The sequence below is a fragment of the Lepisosteus oculatus genome, chromosome 24, assembly GCF_040954835.1.
Source record: "Lepisosteus oculatus isolate fLepOcu1 chromosome 24, fLepOcu1.hap2, whole genome shotgun sequence".
NCBI lineage: Eukaryota > Metazoa > Chordata > Actinopteri > Semionotiformes > Lepisosteidae > Lepisosteus > Lepisosteus oculatus.
This window is the reverse complement of record NC_090719.1, coordinates 14,361,017-14,385,243: the sequence shown is the minus strand read 5'-3', so window position 1 is coordinate 14,385,243 and position 24,227 is coordinate 14,361,017. Positions and strand designations below refer to the sequence as shown.

General features: G+C 46.1%; 2 protein-coding genes across 4 annotated transcripts; both read right to left on the bottom strand.

Moving 5' to 3' along the window:
• Nucleotides 1-205: 205 nt before the first annotated feature.
• On the bottom strand, nucleotides 206-16,019 carry LOC102684488 (surfeit locus protein 4). Its single transcript, XM_069183533.1, has 6 exons — nucleotides 15,684-16,019; nucleotides 4,840-5,026; nucleotides 3,559-3,635; nucleotides 3,326-3,369; nucleotides 2,455-2,641; nucleotides 206-1,586 (listed from the first exon to the last, which is right to left on the bottom strand). The coding sequence occupies exons 1-6, from the start codon at nucleotides 16,002-16,004 to the stop codon at nucleotides 1,320-1,322; spliced, it is 1,083 nt and encodes a 360-aa protein (XP_069039634.1). The 5' UTR covers nucleotides 16,005-16,019; the 3' UTR covers nucleotides 206-1,319.
• Nucleotides 16,020-19,256: 3,237 nt separating this feature from the next.
• LOC107079868 (uncharacterized) lies at nucleotides 19,257-23,975 on the bottom strand. Of its 3 annotated transcripts, none has more exons than XM_015367043.2 (2): nucleotides 23,793-23,975; nucleotides 19,257-21,908 (listed from the first exon to the last, which is right to left on the bottom strand). In XM_015367043.2, exon 2 carries the CDS (start codon nucleotides 21,790-21,792, stop codon nucleotides 19,954-19,956), a length of 1,839 nt encoding a protein of 612 aa, XP_015222529.2. In that variant the 5' UTR covers nucleotides 21,793-21,908; nucleotides 23,793-23,975; the 3' UTR covers nucleotides 19,257-19,953. The 3 variants fall into 3 exon arrangements, with proteins under 3 accessions (XP_015222529.2, XP_015222528.2, XP_015222530.2); XM_015367042.2 differs by lacking the exon at nucleotides 23,793-23,975 and adding an exon at nucleotides 23,512-23,780; XM_015367044.2 differs by lacking the exon at nucleotides 23,793-23,975 and adding an exon at nucleotides 23,358-23,503.
• Nucleotides 23,976-24,227: the final 252 nt, after the last annotated feature.

Here is a 24,227-nt window from a genome sequence, read left to right as displayed (position 1 = left end):
GTTTGAAAAGTTAGTCAACATGTTTTTCAGGTCTCTACAGCAGCAGCACTGGAATAGCTGCCCTTGAGAGATTTGTTCAGGCTACCACAGTGCAATAAACAGTAGGAGCTCCTGACCAAATACACAGCCCTTAAGGCCACACTTGTCATTTCTCACACTGTTCCCAAAGCTCCACAAGCAGAAGAAACAATCAGAACACAACCGCGACATACATAATTTTTATTCTTTTTTTTTTATCAGTCTCAAAAACAAATAACCAAAAAATACATTATAAATTTGAGGAAACCAATACACTTGAGGCTTTTTCTCTCTTTGTTTTTTTTTTCTTGAAGCAGAACACTGAGTGACACATTTCTGGGAGGTTTTTATTTTGATATCTGCGTAACAAGGTTGTGATCTTCCATTGTAAACTCTCTCCCCTCACAAAGGCCACCCAGAGGGACAGTGTGATTAGTTAGAGGCCATACCTTTATTCATGTGGCTTGTGCCAGCTGACACCAATACTTAATTTAAATATCCGAAACAAAATAAAAACTAAAACGTGGTTCTTAAAGGCCTTCTAGGTTATTTTTTTTTAAAAAAAAGTAGACTTTGCACACAGTCCCCTATGACATTCACTGCCTTCCAGTAGGGAGCGCTTTAACTTGGCTGGGAAGGTTCTCTTCCATCATACTGCTAGGGAACTTCAGAGGGAATGGTGGGGAGTTCAGTGCCTGAAGACGCAACATATACACCAGTACATGTAGACAGCAGTGTGAGAAAAGTATGGGCACAGCAGAACAAGTTAAAACGCAGCTCTCGGGCACTGGTTGCTAAAATTGCCTACAGGCTTGCTCTTAGCTGTCTAGCAGAACACTAGGCTTTAAGAAAAGGTACATAATTCCTGCTGAAACAACCATAAATACAAATGTATATATTTACACTCCCTGATGCGATTCCAAAAGCAGCTGTAGCCTTTCCCAGCATCACAGTCGGCCTCTTTCAACGGCGAGCAGACTGGGCCTTTCAGCTGGGGGCAGGGAGGTGACGTTCAGGAAGCGACTCGCTGGCGGAATGACCCCGCGAACCAGTTTGACAATCTCGCGCGTTGGAATTCGCGACGGTATCAATCAGTCTTTTTGGCAAATTAATAGGGGGTGGGGGGGTGCTTAAAAAAAATCCAGTAACGACCATCTCTAGAGCTAATAAAAATGACAAAACTAAAAAAAAACAGAAGAAGAAGAGGAGGAGGAGGAGGAGGAGCTGGGCGGCTGTCAGAGGAATGAGAGAGAGAGAGAACTCGTTGGCCACGGTGGAGGTGGCAGAGAGGCAGCAGATCTTCACCACTCCTTCTTCTTTTCGTCCATGGACACGCCGCCCGGCCCCAGCGCCACCACCAGGAGCAGCCCCCCGATGACCGACATCGTCTGGAAGAAGTCGTACTTGAGGAAGTCGTGCATCGGCTTGTAGGCGGGCACCGTCCAGAAGGCGTTGAAGTAGACGTTGATGGCGAAGAGCCACACGACCAGCGTGAGGGCGGCCAGCTTGGTCTTGAAGCCGATGGCCACCAGGATGATCAGCGCTGTGCCGACCATGTTCTGCAGGATCTGGAACGCCAGGTGGGGGGGGGGTTTGGAGGTTAGTTCATCGGGAGAGCCCGACTCCCACCCTCTCCAGCATGGTGGGCTTCCAGATTCTCCTGCTTTTACAGCATGGGGAGCAATCTTTCTGCAGAAACTGACAATGCAGCTCTGAACGCAGCTGTTACATGGGACGTATGGTTCTTTTACCGGGGTAGCTGAATATTTAAGCAGCACTAGGGAAAATGACATTGCATTTCCCATGAGTTATTAACCGTTTGAATTGGTTTTATTCACTCTTCGCTTTTTATCAAACCCCCTCCTGGGTGACGCACAGTAGCCAAATGAAGTAAGGGGGACATACTGTACAAGCCCAGAATGGGATTTAGCCAGAGCCCACGGGCTGAGACCCCACTATTCCTATGAGCAGTATCGTTTCAATGACTAACGCCTCTCCCCAATAATGGCACCTCCTACAGGATCACGTAGGGGGGTAAGGGTTTGACTATTCTGAACAACCTACTGGTTCACCAACACCACTTGCAGCAGTACTCTGAATTTCCTCCAAGTGCCATCCAAGTACCGGCTTGACCTTGTTTAGCTTTTAAATATATCAAGATCAGGCCACAAGGTGGTATTGCTCATCGCCACAGGAAACACCTGAAGAACATAATTGCTTATTACGGTATCTAGCATATACTCCCCCACCACAACTGAAAGAGCTGATGCAAACAGAGGGAATGGGATTTGTTGAACAAAAGCAGGAAGATTAAAGAGCCACAGCACAGCGCACAGTTCCAGCTACCGTTTCCCGCGAGCGAACTTCGCCATGGATCACAACGTTAACTCAGGCATCTGCGCATGGGTGTCGGAGGGGCGGAGGATCGCTACTCACGGAGAAGAAGCTGGGGTCAAAGTGCAGCAGCGTCATGAACATGAGGACCAGCAGGACGCGGCCCCCCAGCTGCATGTACTGCTTGGGGGAGCTCTCGCCCATGGAGGGCACCCCCGCGAACATGCTCTTCCCCTCCGAGCGGGACTCGGCCAGCAGCAGCAGCAGACCCCCTCCCAGCGCCAGGTTCCTGGAGGGGGGGGGGACAGCAGAGATCAGGCACTGCGCCCCCGACACAACTCGCCAGCGCCACCCACTGCCCGGGCCAGCAGAGGGCCGAGACCAGTTCCACCGGGACAGGGTGTGCAACTGCACATCAAACTTCGCTCCGGCGAACCTTGGGCTTAACGGGCAAAACTCGCCCCAAGACGAATCCGCATGATAACGCCAAGCACACTGCTAACGACGGGCGACTGAGATTCGTACGGTTTTGCAACTAAAAAAAAAAACTTTTTAAGAACACACTCGAATGCTAACGATATGTGAAGAAAAAAAAACAACCTTGTAAAACGCAGCAATAATAAAATGAGGTCAACGTGCATACAACACAGGTTTAAAATTGAGGAATATCAGTGGTACCCTACAGGGGTTGGTTAATTGCAAATGCTTCAGCGTTTATTTGACAGTATACTGTATTTACTACACTCATGCAATAAAAACTGGAAAACACCAACTCAATATCAACACAATGGTAGCGTTCTTGATAAAACTGTTGAAAGCACAATTCTATAATATTACTGTTCATTCCCAATGTACTCAATACTATTAAAAGGAGCCGATAGGTTAGCAGAACCATAATTGTGATGGATATTAATTCATGTGGGAGGTTTCAAGTTTCTGCAATCCACCTATACAAATCGAGCTCTATACTTACCGCATCAAAAATTTAAGATCCCACAAAATGCTATAAGCAATTGTCTGTAATGAAAGAAAGAAAAAAAGATCAGCATTGGGTTTACTTTTTCTTTCTTTTTGCTTCTGTTGTAGATGCTATTATAAGGCACTTCACGTTCCTTTAAAAACACTCTTAAGACTGTATTGTTAGAATATGTTTCAGAATTCTCCTGAATTTGTATCTGACCGCAAGGAAAGCACAGTCGTACTCACCTGTAGTGCTATGATTCCAAACAACCCAAAGCAGGCATACTGTACAAAATTTCTACTGAGAATAAGGACACAGCCTCCTGTAAAGGACAGACAAAATGAGAAAGTCAGTTTTGTTTCCTTCAGTTGCTTTGACATATTCAATTCAAGCACTGAACTTTACCATTTGATTCTGATAAGCATGTACAAGAGCTTTGATAAGAGATATGGGCACCCATTATTTTTACATGAGATGTTTGCAAACTGTTTTGGCTGGTTGTTACTACTTATTTTTTACAGAATCAATATCTGATCACTAAATAATACGCTGTATAACAAACTTAAAATGCTATTATAGTATGCACCTATACAATATTATAAACTACCTAGCAAATAACCTAAATCAAGAGAACCTAAATGAGTTAAAAATAGCGTGTTATTTTAAGATGCAAATAGTATGCATCCTGCATACTCCTCATTTTAAACAGATCACTACTGCACTGCCAGTGTTCAGTGTTCTTGTACTGTACAATGGCACACAGCCCCGATACTCCATGAACTGTCCACTCCTGAATGTGTCCTTCATTTAGGCTTCTAGGCACGGTCCTGCTTTACTGTCTGAAACCTCACGGAAAACTTTCCGATAGGAATGTGGGTATTTGAAACAGGACTTTCGCCAAGATTTCCCAAGTGCATCAGCATTCAGAGAACAAAAATCCTGAAATACTTCAGGACATCAACGAACCCAAAAACGGTCTTGCCCAGATTCCTGCGGCCTACAGCTTCTTTCTGCTCGTGCGAGTGCGACTGCAACACAGTGGCCCCAAAATAAAAAAGAACGAAGAGCACCTTCAAAGAGCCCCTTTAAAGACCTGCACTAGCTGAAGCACCGATTCAACTTACTGGTCCTACCCTGCCCCCTCCTGCAGGCCCCCGGCGAGAGACAGGCAGACAAGACGAAGGTTTTGGGGCTACGGAGGAGGGAAACACTAGCGACTGACGGAAAAACGAGCTGGGACAACATGCTCGCGGTCGACTCTAGGCGCTCCAAATCAATAATCACACGCTGGCTAGCGGCCGTTCTCGAAACTGGAAGTATCGCTCCATCAATCACGTGGTCTAGCGTTACAATAGCTTAAAGGCCACCCTGTCAATCGACGTCATTCAATTGGCGTTTTGCCCCCTCTTTTTGCACATTTCGGAGTGAGAGTGCCGAGGGCTACGAACGCCACAGTCCGGCCCTGTTTGCAGAGGGTTATAACGGGCTGCCCCCTGCCCCCTGCCCCCCCCCAGAGCCTCTCCCACCTAACTGGCCCATGAGGTTGAGCAGCACGAAGCAGGTGGCCAGGAAGTAGCCGCAGCTCCACGTGGCCTCGATGTAGTCCCTCTGCTCGTTCCACTGGAACCACATCCGGATGCCGTCCTCCAGGAACGTGCTGATGAGGCACAGGCGCGCCAGGTGGGGCAGGTACTGTTTCGTCATGCGCAGGAACTGCCGGGAGAGAGACAGAGGGGGCGGGGGCAGGAGAGCTGTGAAAGCAACGAAGCCACCTGGTGCTGCACAACCAGTCGTCAATATGGTGCCCCAGTACGGCGCATACTGTGGAAGCAGCTTCACTGGCGATTTCTTCGAAGGCTGTGTGTCTAATCGCAGCAAGACGCCAGCTGTATTCCACAGTGCAATCTGTCCTTTGCATAGCATGCTGTTAACTCAGGTCTTAATTGATGAATACCCTAATGTGACCGTGACTTATTAGTCAAAGGGCACTTTAGTTTTCATGTAAAAATAGATCAGCCACCTCACTGTTTATCCATAAATATTGCACATGTTCATAGGCTCATTGGAGTACTTAAACTTTCAGTGCAACTGTAACGATGGGGTTTCAGTGAGCATCACGTATTGGTCAATTTTACTGTACTACACTAAAGTGTGAGGGTTGCACGATGACACTGTGGTGAGTAGTGCTGCCTCGCAGTGCTGGGATCCTGGGATCAGCTCCTGGGGGGCCGTCTGTGTGGAGTTTGTATGTTCTCCCCATGTTCTTGTGGGTTTCCTTCCACAGTCCAAAGACATGCTGGCAGGTTATTTGGCTTCCTGGAAACCTGGCCCTGGTGCGAGGGTGTGCGTGCGTGCCCTACAGTGGACTGGTGTCCTGGCCCTGGTGCGAGGGTGTGCGTGCGTGCCCTACAGTGGACTGGTGTCCTGGCCCTGGTGCGAGGGTGTGCGTGCCCTACAGTGGACTGGTGTCCTGGCCCTGGTGCGAGGGTGTGCGTGCCCTACAGTGGACTGGTGTCCTGGCCCTGGTGCGAGGGTGTGCGTGCGTGCCCTACAGTGGACTGGTGTCCTGGCCCTGGTGCGAGGGTGTGCGTGCCCTACAGTGGACTGGTGTCCTGGCCCTGGTGCGAGGGTGCGCGTGCCCTACAGTGGACTGGTGTCCTGGCCCTGGTGCGAGGGTGTGCGTGCCCTACAGTGGACTGGTGTCCTGGCCCTGGTGAGAGAGTGTGCGTGCGTGCCCTACAGTGGACTGGTGTCCTGGCCCTGGTGCGAGGGTGTGCGTGCCCTACAGTGGACTGGTGTCCTGGCCCTGGTGCGAGGGTGTGCGTGCCCTACAGTGGACTGGTGTCCTGGCCCCTGCGTTCCTGCTATATCACCTCACAACCCAGAACTGAAAGCAGCAGTTAGAAAGAGGATGGATGAATATAAATATTCCAGTTACAACACAGCAGTTCAGCCACCCCTGTACATCTCTGACATTTCTGCTGGGATGAATAACTCACTCCTCCTACACAAATCCTATTAATTCATTTAGGAGTTTTTCCGAGATGCACTAGAAGGCAGAAATGCCTTTACGATATGCCTTTGTTTAGAAACAACTGGTGTCTTTTAAATAACTGGATACAAGCTGCTCTTCACAAGGCTTTAGAGAAATAAAATGGAAGGCAGTTTGAATTTCTGTTTCAATACAGCAATCGTACAGACGGGATGTAACCAGATAAAGATCTTTAAGGCCAGAGTTCACAAGGTTTGAGAAATCACTGCCGAAATTGTGGCGAGATTCCTGAAAATATCACCACTGCAATCTATTGTAATCCATGTGTTATACTTCAATACAATATTATACAATATACAACCACCTGTCGTTTAAGCTCGTTTTTATTAAGGTAAAGAAAGGCCTCTCCTGATCCAAATACAAGATGTAAAAATCCCAGTCCAGTGCACTCTGCATGACAACAACAGTCACTGGAGTCTGCTGTCAGTGCCACTGCACAATGAAGTCATTCATCAGCAGCCTGTGTTGGTTTAAACATCTCTCGAATGCCTTCAAGAACGAAGGTATTGAAAAGACCAGCCTTGACCATTTACAGGAAGGCAACATCGTCTATAAAGGTTATATAAAAACCGAAGGCAGGAAAAGGATCTATTAAAGATCCTCAGAGACATACTGAATACCTTTTCCGAAAGCCTGGTGTAAGAAGAACAGCAACTGAACATTAAACAGAGCATCAACAAATTCCCTGGGATGTGCACCAGACCCAGAACATGATCAGCAAATCTGAGTTCCGAACAAAATAAACTCGTAAGAAAAAAAAACTTTCAACTGTTTAACCACGTTGAACAAATGAATTCCCTATCAAAGGAACAGTGCTGGTAACTGTGTTTTAACACAATCCACTGAAAAAACAGTAAACAGCGACTCTAAACAGGAACCTTCTAGCCTTGAAATGTAGAGATCATGAACTCGAGCTTTTTGGGCCAAACTACAGTACATTCAGAATCCCTTAACTGTATACTGAATTACTCAACAATAATTTCTTACAAACATCCAAGAGGGAAAAAGCTTAGAAGCTTGGATTACCTTTAAAATGCCTTTATCATCTCATCTATGGTCAAAGAAAAACACCTTGCACTAATAATGCAATTCCCTTTATTTTAACCGTTTAATTAACAGCAAACTATATACAGTACATGCCACTATGCTGACTTCAGATATTCTAGGTGCATAACTGGGCTTCCATAGCAAAAAGAAGTCTGCCAGAGGTTAAGAGCACATGGGCTCAACATAGTTAATGAGCCTTCTTCCGACACATTTCTTCATTATTTGCCAATGAGGTTTAACATCTTAAAACACACACGCAAAGTCACCTATATACTTTCAAAACCGAAAACTATCTGATGTGAAACTGTTCAATTTCCAGTGGATACTGCAGGATCTTTTCAAGATGATTTTTTTGCATTTGTGTGCATCAAAAGGTTTTAACGGTCCAATTAAGTAGGTATTACAGGTCATTTAAATAATTAAACCAGATAAAGGCGCTTGGATGAAGCAAAAACCAGAATACACCAGGCACTCTGAGAACCAGGTCCGGCACCGATGCTGCAGGGAGACTGAAGAACGAGACAGGCCTGAAGCAGGACCCTACCCACCTTAAAACTAAGACAACCGAGACATCAATGGGCACAGCAAGTCACACTGTCAATAAACCCGTCCTGAAGCTCCATGCTCTAGTCAAACAGAATACCAGCTTAATGTTTAACACAAAACGCATATTAACCTTCTGAACCCTCTCAGCAAATAACAAAAGATGCAGTCGGCTACCTGACACAGACATTTCGTTTGGCACATTAAGATTTAATTTATCAACCACCAAGTTCTCTGAAGAAATTGCCTACTATTAATAAACCTTCTGAAGTGAAATTCTAGGTTACTGCGAGGTAGCAGGAACTGAAATATTAGCTCAAGTGTTCCCATTTCACGTTTGATAATGAGCTTTGTATTCGCACGGCTCTCCACTGTATACTCTGAAGAGTCTTACTTAACCTGCATTTACAACGGAGTCCAGCACTCCAAGAAAGATCTTGGTGGGGAAAACTAATCTTTCACGGTCCTTCGCTGAACACATGCCCTCTGCTTCGCCAAGAGAAACGTTTAGACGGATTCTTAAACCTTTCTCCACCTTCTGCTACTCAGCAAAAGCAATTTACTTATTATATATAATATTATGCTTAGAAAACCAATGCGAACGAACACAGTGATCCACTGGCTTTACTCGGATAATACTAAGAGTCTGATCAGCACCATCATCTGTGAAGAAGGGAGGGTTTCTGAGTTTTGGGCACAAAGTCGGGTTTGGTGTTAGCCTTTCGTGTAATAGTCTAGTGGCAACGGTAAATACTGTACTGTGAGCTGAAACCAACTAAGCAGTTACAGCGTTTGCTGTAAATAAATGTTACATTGCTTTTAACTTGAGGCCAGTTCCAATATTTCTGTGGCAGTTCCACAGGATTATAAGACCAGGCTGCAGTGTCGGCACAGAAACATTACATCAGTAAGTAACTGTACTTCCCTGAACTTTACAGTGCAATACGCAACAGTGTCACTGACTTTCTAGACGGTTGAAAAATGTATGGAAAAATTTGGAGATTTGGAAAAATAACAGAGGCCTAATAACGGACTTAACAAAATTGTTTTTCTGTTAATGCTTCCAAAACATGCTGTGCAGGCCTTCAATTTTGCAATTTAATACTGTACGGGAGAAGTGGTACCACCCCACCTCCACTCACGTTAACCAGTGTTTTGAGAGCAGGAGGTGTTATTTAGGCAGCGTCTGTCTCGAACTACAATTGAGCAACGTTCCTGCTCCTCTATCTAGCTCCGTGCTCTGAGCTTTAGTGAGTCAGCGAATGTCTCGCCCCTCCAGTCCTGCACACAGCACTCCACATCAGCACTCCACTGGGGCCAGCAGCCAATCAGAGTTCAACAAGTACCACATGCACTCCTGAGCTGACATGAATGGAAATCTGAGCCACCAACCAGCACAGCCCTGGAGTTAGTGTGTGTACTGCACACAGCACCTCAGACTGCTAATCTGGGCTGGATCCCCCAGATTCAGGTTGTGAACTACAGCACAGTCACTAAATGCCCTCCTTTCGCAATGCCTGCATTGTAAAAGAACACAAAATGCAGGTTTTAAGTTTCTTACAGCCTTATTCTTGTGCCTCGAAGCTCCACCATCTGGCTGATCTCTGCCACCCACATTCTTTTAACAAATTAGAACTTCAATTCCAATATTCTTTCTTTTCTGTGTTTAAGGACATCTACTCCTTCAAAATGCACACTACTATTATAATTAACACAGACAGTGTGTTCCAGCAGTCCACATTGTCTAGAGGACGAGTCTAATAACCCTCAGATCCTTTTCAAAACTTGCTTTTTCCAAGATCGGCACATCCCATTTATGTCTGTAATGCCCGTTACACCTACAGGGACTACAACCTACATTTAATTTTATTTCCCAGGTTTTTGCTGCCAGAAGTGAACAGCGCATAAATCTTCTTATTTCCTTTGCTACCTCTAAAATTCCCCATTCCTACATATATTATGTATTATTTTGTAATATCTGTATATTTAACAGTCAGGAGTCAAGCTCAGTAATGTCTAATAGGACAGCAGACAGCGGTCTAAAGACATCATTATAATCTCTATGTTAAATCCATCGCCCAGCTCTCAATCCATACACACTCATTGGATTCCTGTAATCTGAAAATTAACCTTCTTTGTGGAGCTTCAACAAAAGCCTTTTAAAAACCTAAAAGCATTAGCTGCTGGTGCTGGCTGTTCAAAGCAATCTAGCAAGTAGCAGTTCTGCTCCCAGGCTGACCGCCGTTTTGGTCTGAGTTTTCAATGTGTTGGGAACGTTTCTTTTCTCTTTGATGTTGCCTCACCAGCTTCTGGTGCCCTGACACTTGCACACTTTGTGCTTGGAAAACAGCCGGCAGCCACTAAACATGCAAGCCCAGATCAACATATCTTGGCAGCAGGGAATATCAGGTTCTCATCTGCTTCAAACCACAGAAACCAGTACAGGTTTTGCTCCAGTGAGGCAATGTCGCTCAGACTATCGGTATTACTTGTGACGTCTCCCTGAAAGTCTTGAGGAGGCTGGACAGAGTAACATACATTCAACATACGCCACAGTTCTGTTACACATTTCCAGCGACTTGTTTTTCCAGTCCATGGTCGATTCCACTCACTGCTATGCAGACGTCCTTCACACCACAACATAATCAGACGTTACAGTATATCAGACAGCCCACGAAACATTAATTCAAGAACTTCCAAGTCGAAGTTGAGCTTGTGCGAGAAACAGTCAAGCTTGTCCTTCACTGATCTTTAAATCACCCCGAATTAAAAATGATCACAAGTACTCAAAAATGTTGTAGTGAATAACCCAGCCCATTACCCAGTTAAATGTAATGGATTCAACGACAGGTGTTCCTCATCATTTATATCATCTCAATACACCCTTGAAGCCCAAATACTACTTTTTGTTCTACGAAGTATGGTTCCAATAGAATTTCCTGTATTAAAATGCAAGATTTCAGCAGACCAATCCCTACAGAATAGTGCTTCTATATAAAGAGGGAAAAATTGAGTGCAAAATGACTTTTTCACAACATGATGCATATGGATATTCTTGTGTTTGTGCACAGGAATATAATTTACTCTTAAGTGTATTCTCTGGATATGACCTGAGTTTCATAAACTCTCATAAGCATAAACATAACTCTCATAAGCATAGACATAAAAGGAGAGAGTTTTCCACAGCTCTGTAGGCCTGCAGGGGTACACCACCAGGCTGGCGTAAAAACTGTGGGCTTGCCTGGACAGGCGCCGACGAGCAGCCTCTCCCTGCCTCAGACTGAGCCTTAGTCACAGAACATTATCCTCACTTTGATTACTGTTTTGTGGGGGGATAGAACACGGTTTAAAGACTGCAACAGAACTGACCTCAGACCTCTATCTGTACATACTGTCAATGTCTTCAGATGCCACGAGGAACAACCTTTAAACAACCTAGAGCTGAACGAAAGGTGGTAAAAGATGGTGCAAGCTGTGAGGAAGAAGTAGCCGGATGAAGCCTATGACTTTATTTTACTTTTATTTAATCCCATAGTTTGGTAGGCAAGCCAGGAGCCCAGAGCCATAACCATTAGTCCATGATGCTGCCCGTAAAGAAACAACACCAAGCGTCCTGTGTCCGACACCAGGGTTTCCAATCACTCCAGCAGTGTCCAGTGAAGCCATGTTGGAGAGAGACAGAACTGGGTGCTCTGAACAAGATTTTAAAAGTTACAAAAGTGAAAACGAATGAACCAATCCCCCAAAAATGTGACATAATGCTCCTTCGTTTCTAAAACAAAAGATACTTTCAATTAAAGACAACAGCTGGAAACTAAAGTGAATACTTCTCTTTAGTTTATCATGCATCTGTGTCAGCAGAACTTCAGGACGGATGGTAAAGATAACACCCTAAATGCAAATGTTGCTTTCAAATATGCTGGTAAAAAAGCAGAGGCACCAATGCCTGGTATTCTGCACACACCAATGAAAGCTGAACCCAAATTCTAACCAATTTTAACAAGGTCAGGAGTGGAGGGACACTGGAGACCGAGGGCTATGTGGCAATGCCGCCATTCGGAGGCGGAACGTCAGACATGAACCCAAGGTTCCAGCTGACGATTGACACAACCACTGAAAAAGGAAGCAGTACCTGAGTGCATCCGAGCTCAACTCAAACGGCATGAGATTCTAATCAGGTCTCGGGTGCTGCTAGCGCACTCAGGAAGCTCTGCAGTGAGCGGTGAGGGACAGGCCCCAGTAACACGAACTGGGGCAGGAAACGCCTGCCTCCCTATATAGACGAGGCAGTTTCAGGGGGACTACTATTACACCAATAACAAACATGGCTGCTGTTACTATAGAGAGCCGCCACAGGACTCCTTCTGAGGCCCTTTCCTTCAGTCCTGCCTGGCTCTTCAGTCCTGTCGTTCAGGTGTCTAGGAAGCTAAGCAGTATCGGCGAACTGCACACCAACGCTGCTTTTATTTGCCGAGACACGAATCCAGAGTGACTTAAGAGCCCGTACGAACTTCTCATTACCTGCGGGAACCACCGATACCAAAACATTCAGACTCCACTGAAACACTAACCCGCTCAGCGGTGGGAGTTTCCGGGACAGCATCCTGCAAATCCCACCACCACAGAGATTAGGAAAACAATTTCCTGTAGCCCCCACCCCCCGCCCCACCAAACAAACTCCGAAGACTTTGAACACATGACATAAAAGTCAAGCGTTCATAAAACGTCCTACAAGATCAGAAATAATTTTCTAAATAGGGACAAGGTAGGTATTCACTACAAACTCTCTACCTCCATTATGGACAAACAAATTACAGAAAACAGGCAGAGACGCATGAACACACTGATCACAGTCTTAATATGTGTTACTCCAGGAGTATTCCACCTTGTGTCCACAGCTTACCAGGTTAGGCTCCGGCTCTCCCTTGGCCCTGTACTGGTTAAAGCGATTCGAAAACGGGTGGATGCATAAGCTATCCGTTTTCCTTCCTGATCAACAGTACCAGTTCCTCAGAGCCTCTTCAGGGCCTGACATGTGGCCATGCTGTCAGACTGCCAACCGTCGATACACATTAGCACTGACCTCTATGCTCATCCTGTGTGATTTCCTTCCCAGGTGCTCTCCTGTGTAATATTGCATCACTGCCTACACTTATATAGGTCAGGCAAACAACCGTATTTTGTCATTTCAAACAAACGCCTACATCGGGCGACAGTACGTGTTCGCCCCAAAGAAAACGGCTATTACCCGTATTCACCTCCCTTGGAATTGTTATTGTACTACAAGGTGCGATCAAAATGTCTTTAACTGGGATTTGTGTCCGCTGATCCACACAAAATACTCTATAATGTCAAAGGGAAAAAACTATTCTACAGATCCTCCTTAATTAATTTTAAATTGAACACATAAAATATCCGAGTACATGAGTGTTTACTGCCTTTGCTACGAAACACTTAGACAGGCTCTGCTGTAGTGTTTTGAGTCAACCAGTGGCTAAAAAACCCCCCCAATGAAATACATTATGATTCTATATTGTAACATGGTCAAATGTGACAAAGTCCAATGGGGGTGAATCATTTTGATAGCCACCGTATGTTCTTTGTATTATATACACATCTGCCGATTCCATAACTACCCAAATGACTTCATTACAAAAGGTAAAAAGGCACTTGTTCTGAAGTGAAGGAAAGCCTATGACCATGCTTAAGACTTTCACAAGCTACTGTGAGCTACCGAGATTTCAGAAGATGGATCAGGCCTACAGAAAGAAATAGCTTGTGTGTAGTCATCGGGACTTGGCCATCACCAGGGGGTTGGCGCCTGCCTTTTTATGCACGTTCGGACTTATTTTTTTTATACGATTATTGATACAGATTTGTGCAACTGCCAACCACATGAGTGGGTACGGACCAGACATCAGTGATGCCCCCGGTCGAGATGGCTCCCATCTTTTCCATAATTGTGTTTAAACGCACTGTTTATTCCCCTGTGAATGGAAGGCCTTCGCCAACAAAATTTGCAAGAGAGCTGCTTCTGTTCTGGCTCCGATAAAACAGGTTTGCTTAAAGATCTGTATCTCAGGTTAAGGGTAATAAAGCACCAGCTCGCTTAAAACTGGATGTCCTAGTTTTAAAATACAACCTGAACTCTAGTGAAGATGAACCATTGTCTTATGAAATTCTGTACCTGCCTGCTCCCAGGTGATTTCTTATTTTACAGTAACATGGGGGTATATAACTGCTCCAGATAACTTGCTTTCCAAGCTTGTCACTAGAACAGGTTTGTCGCTTGTAGCTGTTCTGGTCTCATCGGCAAGTTACTGACCGCTGCGCTACAGCCCACAGGGGCAGCAGACGCCCATGCTGGTGTTTGTACGCGGTCAAGAAGACACTGTAACCAGAATCCCAAGTATTAAAGTCTTTTACCTGCCCTTTCACAATCACCAAAAAAGGGAAACTCAGAGCCTTACCCTCAGATATCTAGTGACGTTGAGAAGAAACTTTCTAGGCCTTAAAAACCTTGTTCCTTCACAACAAAACCCAGAGCATCTATTTTTCCACACTAAGCGTTCCTGACTTCAGGAGCCCAAGCATCATCTACACTGGTGGAGCTCTGCTCATCGCTGGACGGTCTTTACAAAGTGCTGGCTTGTTTATAACCCCACTCGACTGAAAAGAGATCGCCAGTGCCGAACAATGATCACCCAGCCCTTTCAGTGCAACACAATTATCGAATTCACCAACACATTCACTTTAACCACAGGTGGAAGGCAACACTGCACCACTCTATGTCTGTCAACGATCAAATACATCTACAAAGGGATCCTCGTTCTTGATAAAAGTGCCAGGTTCGTGAGCATCTGTTAACTTGGGACACTCTGGGGGGGACATGAGCGTTTTCTTTGTCTAAGAAATCACATATAATGAGCAAACGAGGAAGGGGGGCCAAGTTGATTTTCATCAAAGGATAATACTTCACACGCACGCCAGACCGCTCTCCCTGCCGCTGCTGGGATGGGACTAACGGGCTCAGTCGTGCAACAGGTAAGGGCAACAGTTTCACTAGTGCACTTTCACGAGTTAGCGGGCACGCTGCTGCGAGATTTCTTTCAAACACCGTCGTCCCGTTTCTCAACAGCAATTAATGCGTGACATCAATCCCTCGGACGCACGCGTTGCACGGGGGAGAGAGAGAGAAAAAAACACCCCCGGCTTTATTTTTTTAAAAAAAATGACGGCAGGAAATACATGAGATTCAAAAGATTAACACAACGGAGGCAGGTAGGTGCTTTCGGGCGATCTCTCTCTCACGGCGAGTATCGGGTGTCCCCCCAGACAGGGGAGCACGGACTTTCTACAGATCAGTCACCGCGTCTACTTTCTCGTCACATTTTATTTTATTTTATTTTATCCCTCCTCCTCCTCCTCCTCCTCGATCCCCGTTTTGCGCGTTTTCTAGCCGATGTTCGCCTCCACCCGACCACAAGCAGGCAGGCAGGCAGGCATGCCGAACAATGAAAACAACAGCGATGCACAGCTCACGCCGTGGGTCCGGAAAAGCTCCCACTTCCAGTGCCAACTGTGCAATTTCTGTCCCCCCACCGCCACGGCCCGGCCATGCAACAGCCGAGCCGTGCTGACGCCCCCACCCCCTCCTCCTCCTCCTCCTCTCTGCCCCAGCCTTCATACCCCGCTCCTGTCTAGCGGCCGCCGGGCCCGGACGGTTACCTGGTCCGCCACGTCCTCGGCGGTGCTCATGAGGTCGTTCTGCCCCATCGTGTCGCTGCGATGGCGGGTCGGCTGCTGGTGCTGCTGGTGACTGGGTGCCCCGGGCCGGTGCGCTCTCCTCCTCTCCGCTGATGTGTCTCCACTCGCCTCACTCCTCGCAAAAGTCTCTCCCAGCGCCGCAAATCGCAATCGCTGCCGCTGCCTCGTCTCTCTCCCTCCCTCTCTCTCTCTTGCAGGGAAAGGCCGCCTCCGCCCCACAATGCTCCGCGCCTGCCGCGCGGCGCCCCCTGCCGGCCCCAGGCGCTCGCGGCGGAGGCACATGCCACGTCGGCTGGGCTTTGAAGAGACCCGGCCGCCGCCCGCTCCGAGCACGGCGCACAGGGGGCTCCCCGGAGCTGCTCAACTCGTTTCTCGTGTGAGAGATGCGCGCTGGCATGGGGGAGTTTACTTGTTTGTGTGTGTGTGTGTGTGTTTTTTTTTTTACTTTAAAGACCCAAATGCACCATTTATTTGCATTATTTCAAGTGCAACTTTAAACGAAGTTAAGATTTTTCCTTTCCCTAAACCGTGACGCCAATGCAAACGCAAGAAGACCCCCTCTCCCCCCAGTCAAAGGTCCACATTTACCATTTGTTACTATTGTCCTGGTACAGATCACTGAACAGTGTCAATACCTATTGGTGAACAAAAGGAATACAATACTATCAAAAGCACAGACCTCTGTTATGGACTCTTCAATTTCCATTTTTGAAAGTTCCCAGGAATTTCAGACTACAGACAATTTTACTTCTGATGCCCATCTGCCAGCAGCTGAAAATTCAAAATGTGCATTATAAGATGACAAATGTAGCTAGTTAAAATATATAAAGAATACATTTTTTATGTCTGTGTATAGATCTATTGATGAATCCCTATTCGTATTCTGCAATGTGTAAGATGCAGCATTAATAGTTTTTCCAGATGCATGTTTTTATAACCGCTGAGGGATGATTTACATACATAGCTCATACATAGACAGCAGTTAAGATTTAATCACCCAAACTCAGTCTATTGCCATAACAAAGTTGCATTACTGGTATGTAACTGAAGAGCCATACTTGTTTCAGCTGGGTACTGTTATTCACGAAACACTAACGGGTAAATCGGATAGTTTAACTGTTAAATTATAAGAACAAGTCGACCCGAGAATGTGAAGCACGACTCTTCTTTCACAATTTCAGAATTCTAATTGGAAAGGATATAAAATACACAAAGTAACAGTTGTTAATGCTATTGGCTGGTTCACTATTTTGATTCATAGCCTTATATCAGTACAATGGGCATGATAACTGCATATGCTGTCTCCCATAACAAGCCTGTCACACCCACCCTCAATTTTTAATGCTGTACGTCAAACAGGAATTGGAAGAGGGGTGTATCTTGCACTACATGGGTCATAAAGAAAGAGACAAATCGTAAATGTAAAAACATTCAGGAGCTGTGGAAGATGGGTGACCACGTGGCTCTGTGCCAGCAGTCTTCGGCTCTGGTCATGGCGACTGGTGTGTCTGCAGGTTTTCATTCAAACTCGGCTCCTAATCAGCTCACCGATTAGGTCTTCAATAGAGCAGCTTTTTCCAGCTCTTCAGGTTGCTTTAAAGAGATCTGGAAAACCCGAAGACCAGAAGTGAACATGCTCTTTTCTGAAGAGTAATGCACAGAAGCTGTACAAATACAAACAGTAAATCTGAATTAAATGGCAGAGTGTGTAAAGCCAAGAAATGCTATCAATCAACTGCACAATGCCCTGGTTGAACCACCTCTGGAATTTGCATACAGTTGACATGTCACCATTATATAAAGGATCGATCCTGGATCAATCCAGTCCTAGAACATGCTGGCTCTTCTGTATGTTATTTCAGTTGAAGTCTGTGTGGGTCATCAAGGTTAACTGACAGCTCAGATGGAATGAAACTTCAACTAGTCAGAGACACCCCAGGACTGACAAAAACAGTCTTTGTGAAATTCCAGAACTTAAATCCCATTTAAGTCTTATTCCAGAGGTTAAGGAAATGAGATACACACACTAATGTGCAGAAATCTTAAAATATTGTTGTACTCTCCTAAAAACACTCCTCATCTATGCAACAATTCCATGGTGATCTTTTTCTGAAACTTTAGGAATTTTGTGTGAACTACCAGATAATCCGGAAAGGTCTGTACTTTGCAAGACAAAATAGTGTTTGTGCTTTATTGATGCACAAAGGAAGAAATGATGTTCATGACCAGGAAAACCTTACTGGTCAGTTAGTTTGGTTGGTAAATGCGATGGATTAGCTACTACAACACTTTGTATTTACAGCTCATGTGCAGTGTAAAGTAGGTCACTGCATCATTTCAATGATGATAGAAATCACTAGAGTAGACTGAACAAACTGCATATTTATGATGAGCACTGACATTGCAGCTCCTGATAGTGAGTAAAATGTCAAAGAGATTTGCACAGCAATATACAAGGATGGATTAGTAGGGCAGAAATGCTTAGCGTATAGGAAAATGACAAACACTGACAGGTTGAATGGCTTGTTTGTGTCAAGAACTTATGTTCTTACGTAGATACGAAAATACCATTGGTCACAGAAACCCAACAACTCTCAAGGGCTGAATACTTAAGGGCACACAGAGGAAACTATCTGGCACAATATTCATTAAACTGTGACTCACTGATTGAAGAAATCTAGTCACAGTCAATTAAAGACGTAGCCAAGGTGCTAATCAAACATAATCAAATGTCTCCATTACAGGTCAAGTCTCTTGGAAACAAGGATATTCTACTTATATAAGCAAACCACCTAAATTTAAAGGGAAACTGCAATGCTCATTTTTATATTTCAGAATTAGAATCGATGAGTGCATTTCAAATCACAATGAAAGTAAAATGTAAATTACACAAATTTCACATCACTAAACAGACAACATTTCCAGGTATGCGCAGTGCCACGTTCTGCAATTCAGAACGAGGCAACAAAACTTCCAGTGAGGAGACCTGATCCTGTTCCAGTAATCCAGCAAGACTCGACTTCGAGACGGTTTTGCTGACCAATACTACTTGTTAACTCTGCATGTAGATCACATTGGAATATTTCAGCGGTAAAATGTCTGCTGCACAACCTGTACTTGTTTGCTCGTACATCACAGTACATTAGTCAGTACAGGGACTAGTGAGCAGGAAGGGCTGCTTCATGTCACAATTCTCGCGAACTCTTGCTTTCGACCATGGTTATTTTCAACAACAGAGACCATAATGTACGTTCAGAAAGTTAATGATTTTGTGCTTAATTCAGCATTTTGAAAATGTTGCAATACTTTAATTTATTGGGTTACCCAATTTATTTTTTATTTAATTTATTTAATACCCAGTCTGAGCAATCGGGACTGCAGTGCCCCTTAAAAGCTTAAATTTTCTTTTCTAAAAATGAGACCCAGAAATAATTTCCACATATGGAGAACTTCATGCTTGAAAGGGCCACAAATGAAAAGTTTCCAAGTTTAACCCTTTCTGATCCAAAATTAAAATCACACGACACCTACACATAAAGATTTAAAAGATTTTCAAAATGATCAGTTTTATTTGACACGGGGTACACTTTGGACACAATACCACTGAAATTTTAAAACGTCTTCAAAACTCCAAATAAATTAGAAAAGGAGAGAAACTGTTCAAGCACCATAACATCAACAAAGCTGAATTGAACATACAGGCCTAAAGGAACAGTAAGCAGATTAGCTGCAGGTGAAAAGCTGTCTAAAGTCCAACAGCTGTTCACCAAGACGTCATCTCATCACAAATTCTGAAATGTTACTTGTACAAAAAACATCGCTTTCAGTCAATTTAATGCTGGAAAAAGCCAGACTCCATAATCACTATAGACCAAATGCATCCATATACTGATGTTATAATCACAGACTACCTATTTAATGACCCTTGAATCATACACGGCTGTTTAAGCTTTATACCACTGTTTTGTTGCAGAGAACACAGCTTATTGTTTTAAATCAAAGTATCTGAAATGCTTTGTGGCAAGGCCAACTGATCACCGTTGAGACTCATGTTTCTCCGAGAGAACACAATACAGTACAGACCCTTGGACCTTTGAAATAAACCTGCAGCAGTGTTTACATACTGTAAACGTTTTATGGTCCCTTTTTTCCACAAATGTGGCTCTTCCGGACGAAACGCAGAAATACACCACAAGCGCAAGTCCGTCACCGGCTTCTTCCTCCAAACTCTTTAACGTAACTCTTGCTTACAGACGATGTCACTCATGGCAGTTTCTGCTCCGGCCCCAAAGGTGTGACTGACCACAAAGGGCAAGTCTGCAACTGTGGCTTTCAACGCATCTGTGTAACTGGTTTTGGCCATCCAAACCTGCCGGCGAATGGCTACCGAGGAGGCCATAATCCTGCCCGAGAGCTCAGCCTGATGGGAAGACAGCTGAAGAGTGAACTGCGCGATTAGCTTGAGCTCATTCAGGACGGCCACAAACCGGACCGCTGGCTTGTCCTCGGTTATCTCCACCAAGAGGCGTTTCTGGTAGTCCGACAGGTACCGCAGGTAGTTGGCGGTCCTCGCCAGCATGCCGGCCGTCTGGTACACCCTCTCGGCAAGCGTCTCCGTGAAACGCCAGCGCCTGGCAGGCGCCGAGGCCTCCTTGTTCTCCGTAGGCTTCACGGCCTGGAAGATGGCCGACATAAAGCGGTTCACCTGGGGCATCCTGTCGTAGGGAAGAGCCTGGCACTCGTGCAGCCGGTACATCTTGGAATGGACCGCCCGGAAAGGCCTGGAACAGGCCGGGTTGGACCACGTGCTCTGAACCAGATTTTCGAACTCGGGGACCATGGTGGGGTCTGGCGAGGTCAGGTTGTTTGGCGTGCCTGGGAAGTCGATGCCCAGGTATCTGGCAGCCCGGCTGATAAGCCCCTGCAGCTCGGTGGCCATGAGAAGTTCCTGCATGGTGAGGGGGACTTCTGGCAGCAGAGAAACATCCTCCCCCTCTCCGTCACCGCCGTCCTCCAACTTCACGTCCGCCGTGATCAGCGCCGGCTCCTCCTCCTCCTTCACGGGGGCGGAACCGGAAGCCGTGGTCCCGGTGCCGTCGGCAGCCGGGCCCGACCAGTCTTTTCTGGCTGGGTCGGGAGCCGCGTCTCGTCTCCCCTCGGGCGTGGAGGTGGAGGCGTCTGAATTCCCGGGAGCCGAAGCCCCACCAGTCGCGCCCTTGGGGGGGGTCTCCATTTGTTTCTTTTCCAGGGCCTCCAGGCGTTTCTCGAGCAAGCTCCACTGCAAGTGCATCGTCTGCTGCTGCGCCTCCAGCCTCTGACGCACCCCCTCCAGGAGCTGCTCCTGCTGTTTCCTCAGCACGTCCGCCGTGTGGGCCGCGAACCACGACCTCCTCTTCCGCGTCGAGGGGCGCGAGGAATCGGAGGAACTGGAGTAGTGGGGGGACGAGGAGGAGAAGCAGGGAGACTTCCTGCATCTGTAACCATGGCCCCGCTTCGAGTGCCTGGAGCATCGGGAGTGGCACTCCGAGGAGCGCCGCCTCTTGCGCTGGCAGGAGGCTTTGTGGGAGCCGGAGGGCTGCCCCGCCGGGGAGGGGGAAAAACCCGGCTGCTGGTCGGCTACTGGGGCGACATGCACGGGCGTCGCCAGACTGGGACTGGAAACGGGCTGCGCGGGAGGCGGGGAGAGTATCGTCAGCATCACGGGGAGGGCGGACGTCGGCACGGCGGCGGCTGCAAAGGGCGTCACCGGAGGCTGGGCAGGTCCGGGCTCTTTGGGGATCTTGGGATCGCCGCTCTGGGAAGAATCGGCCGGCTTTACCGGCTCGGACTGGGCTGCTTCCGATTTCTTCTGCTGGCTCTCTCGATGGATCACCTCCTGTACCTTAGTCAGCCGATTGATGCACGTGCTCCAGTCCAGCTTGGCACAGTGGGGGCATTTGCCGTACTCCAGTACGGCCTCCTTGGCGTGCTGGATACCCAGGCAGTGCAGACACAGCTCGTGAGTATCCTTCGAGGGGATCTTGTGCTTGCGGCACGGGCACCAGGTGCACCTGGTTGTCGAACTCGCCATGTCTCCCAAGCGGCCGGCTGGAGATCGTGGGGCTGCGTCAGCGTCACCAAGAGGGAACCATGGGGAATTGGGGTATTATGGGTCTTTCACTCTCCAAGCGACAAGTGTGGTTTTTCCTAAAACGAAAGAAAAACAAAGACTTGTGTTCACCGGGGTAGAAGACTTCCCAGAACAACATAGGAGCTAGAAGGCCTTTAGCGAGCTGCCCCCTTTGTAGTTCGGGTGGGGAGCTGCGTCAGCATGCGTAGGCTGCAAAGGAACAAGTAACAGGTTTATGCCATGCTGAAAAAAAGAAGAAAGATAACACAACGTGGAGCCTTCTTCAGGTGTGTATAACATTTGTATAACTTGTATAACACAGTGTGTATAACGTTATATCTATAATTACCCACTCAATGCATTTTAGTTAATATAATTCTCAATTCACATGATTTTGTTACAATATATGGCATGTGTAATTAAGATGCACACTTGTATTATCAATCAAGGATTAAAACATGTCAACAAGTTCTATTAACACTGCTAATATTCAGAAACTAGCCAAGAACGTCACGCCCGATAAGAAAGACCCCAAACACAGCCCATTTCCCCAATATGGGTACATCTCTGGCTCTTGTTGTACAACCGCCTTTAAAACGTCACTTTTTCTCCGATTCATGTAGGAATCTTTTGAGAGCCGAGTTGTAACAGCAGCGGGATGAGCCTGTCATGAAAAGCACTTTCAAAGGCGCATCTAAGAAATATGCCTGCGTTTTGCTTACTATGGTAATTTCATTACAACAAACTTAAGCATCCATACATAATTCCACTATTCAAACAATCTAGAATCATACACTGCATGTCTAAACTTAAGACCTCAAAATATAGTAATGTATTAATCTGAACTTTAGCAAAGTGTGTGTGTGCGCGCGCCCAGCAATGCACTGGCATCCACAGCAATTTGGAAATCCAATTAGTTTTATTCAAGTTTTTTTTAAAGCAATAACGCAAGAATTTAGGTAGCGCAAACCCCCAAACCTACTCCAATGCTCGAACCTAACCAATTCCCTGTGATGTGCAAGCAGACCTACGTCACATTCGGAACGCCGATATTTCTTTGAGCCCTTCAGCCCAGCGCACGTTTTTACGTCTCCTCATTTTTAGCGCCAGCAATCCAAACAGGTTGACCTCCACACGGCGAATCATTCCAAACATTTCACTCCTATAATGGCTTGAACGTATGTATTTACTTCCAGTGCTTTAATCACAAAAATGCACTCCCCCACGATTTAAATCATTTCAAGAAGACGATTTACTGGCAGAGAGCAATGAATTAATCAGGGTTGCCAAAGCATATACAAATTCACATATACAGACATTTACAATACAGACACAACATAATACAGCTGCATACAGACATGGCTTAATCTCACCCTATTCAAAGTAACGGCACTTCGAGAGGGTGGAATACAGAACAAAATGAAAACCTCCACAATATGGACCGTATGTGCATTGGTGAGTGAAACGTTTCGCATTTCAAGTTATATGTCATTTGAATCACTTAATATTCCGTCTACAGTACTCACGATCATTTGCTTTTCCCTGTTTCGGTGATCCGTAAACGACCAATTTAAAATAACCTGAAAGGGCAGCAGCCGGGTGAACAGGTCTCATGTCAGTGTGGGGAAACTATATCAGTTTAGGTGCTCCTATATCACGGCTCGAAAATGTCTCTCTTACCGTTATTCCCAGTATTGACTCGACTCAGATCTTTTTGTTTTTATAGCAGAACCTTCACTCGCGTTACTGCTCACGCCAGCCACAACCTCGGCGCAGGTGTATTACGTCATCCTACGCGACAGACAGTCCATGCGTGTGGGCTATATTAGCTATTTCTGATGCGCCATCTGGTTTAAGTATAGTTTCCCAGACAGTGCACGAACACACATATGTAGCCTACAGTATAATTGTCTTTCTCTTGTGAACGGGATCATCCCAAAGTCGTTTTAAAACATACTAACCGCTTCTAGTCTCCAGCTGATTGCGGTCTGTGGACAGACCAGTGGCGTGTCTTGATTGCGTCACAAGCGGCCAATGAGGGGAGAGGCGGGATCCCTCCCGCGCTGTGATTGGGCGATTGACTCACGTGACACCCAAAAGGCGTGGCTTCGCTGTGCAGGTTCCTTCAACCGGCAGAGATAACAAGTCTAATAACCTGTGACATCAATTAGCGGACACGTCACAAAACAGCTGCCCTTTCTTTACCCGTCCACACAATTTATTATTTTTCACGTCAGAGGCGCGTCAAGCCGTTTAGGCTACATCTGCTTCAAATTGCCCTTTGAAATTCCTAATGCAAGACAGTGTATATGGCTCATAAAGTGATTTTATCTTATACAGGCCCAGCTAATAATAATAATAATAAACTTTATTTTATATAGCGCCCTTTAAGGTGG

What these genes read in the sequence shown, in the direction of transcription:
- LOC107079868 (XM_015367043.2), bottom strand. Translation starts at nt 21,792, where the DNA reads ATGGCGAGTTCGACAACCAGGTGCACCTGGTGCCCGTGCCGCAAGCAC.
- LOC102684488 (XM_069183533.1), bottom strand. Translation starts at nt 16,004, where the DNA reads ATGTGCCTCCGCCGCGAGCGCCTGGGGCCGGCAGGGGGCGCCGCGCGG. An exon ending in CCGAGGACGTGGCGGACCAG is followed by an intron (nt 5,027 to 15,683) that starts GTAACCGTCCGG and finishes CTCTCCCGGCAG; the next exon opens with TTCCTGCGCATGACGAAACA. An exon ending in TTGACCCCAGCTTCTTCTCC is followed by an intron (nt 1,587 to 2,454) that starts GTGAGTAGCGAT and finishes CTGGCGTTCCAG; the next exon opens with ATCCTGCAGAACATGGTCGG.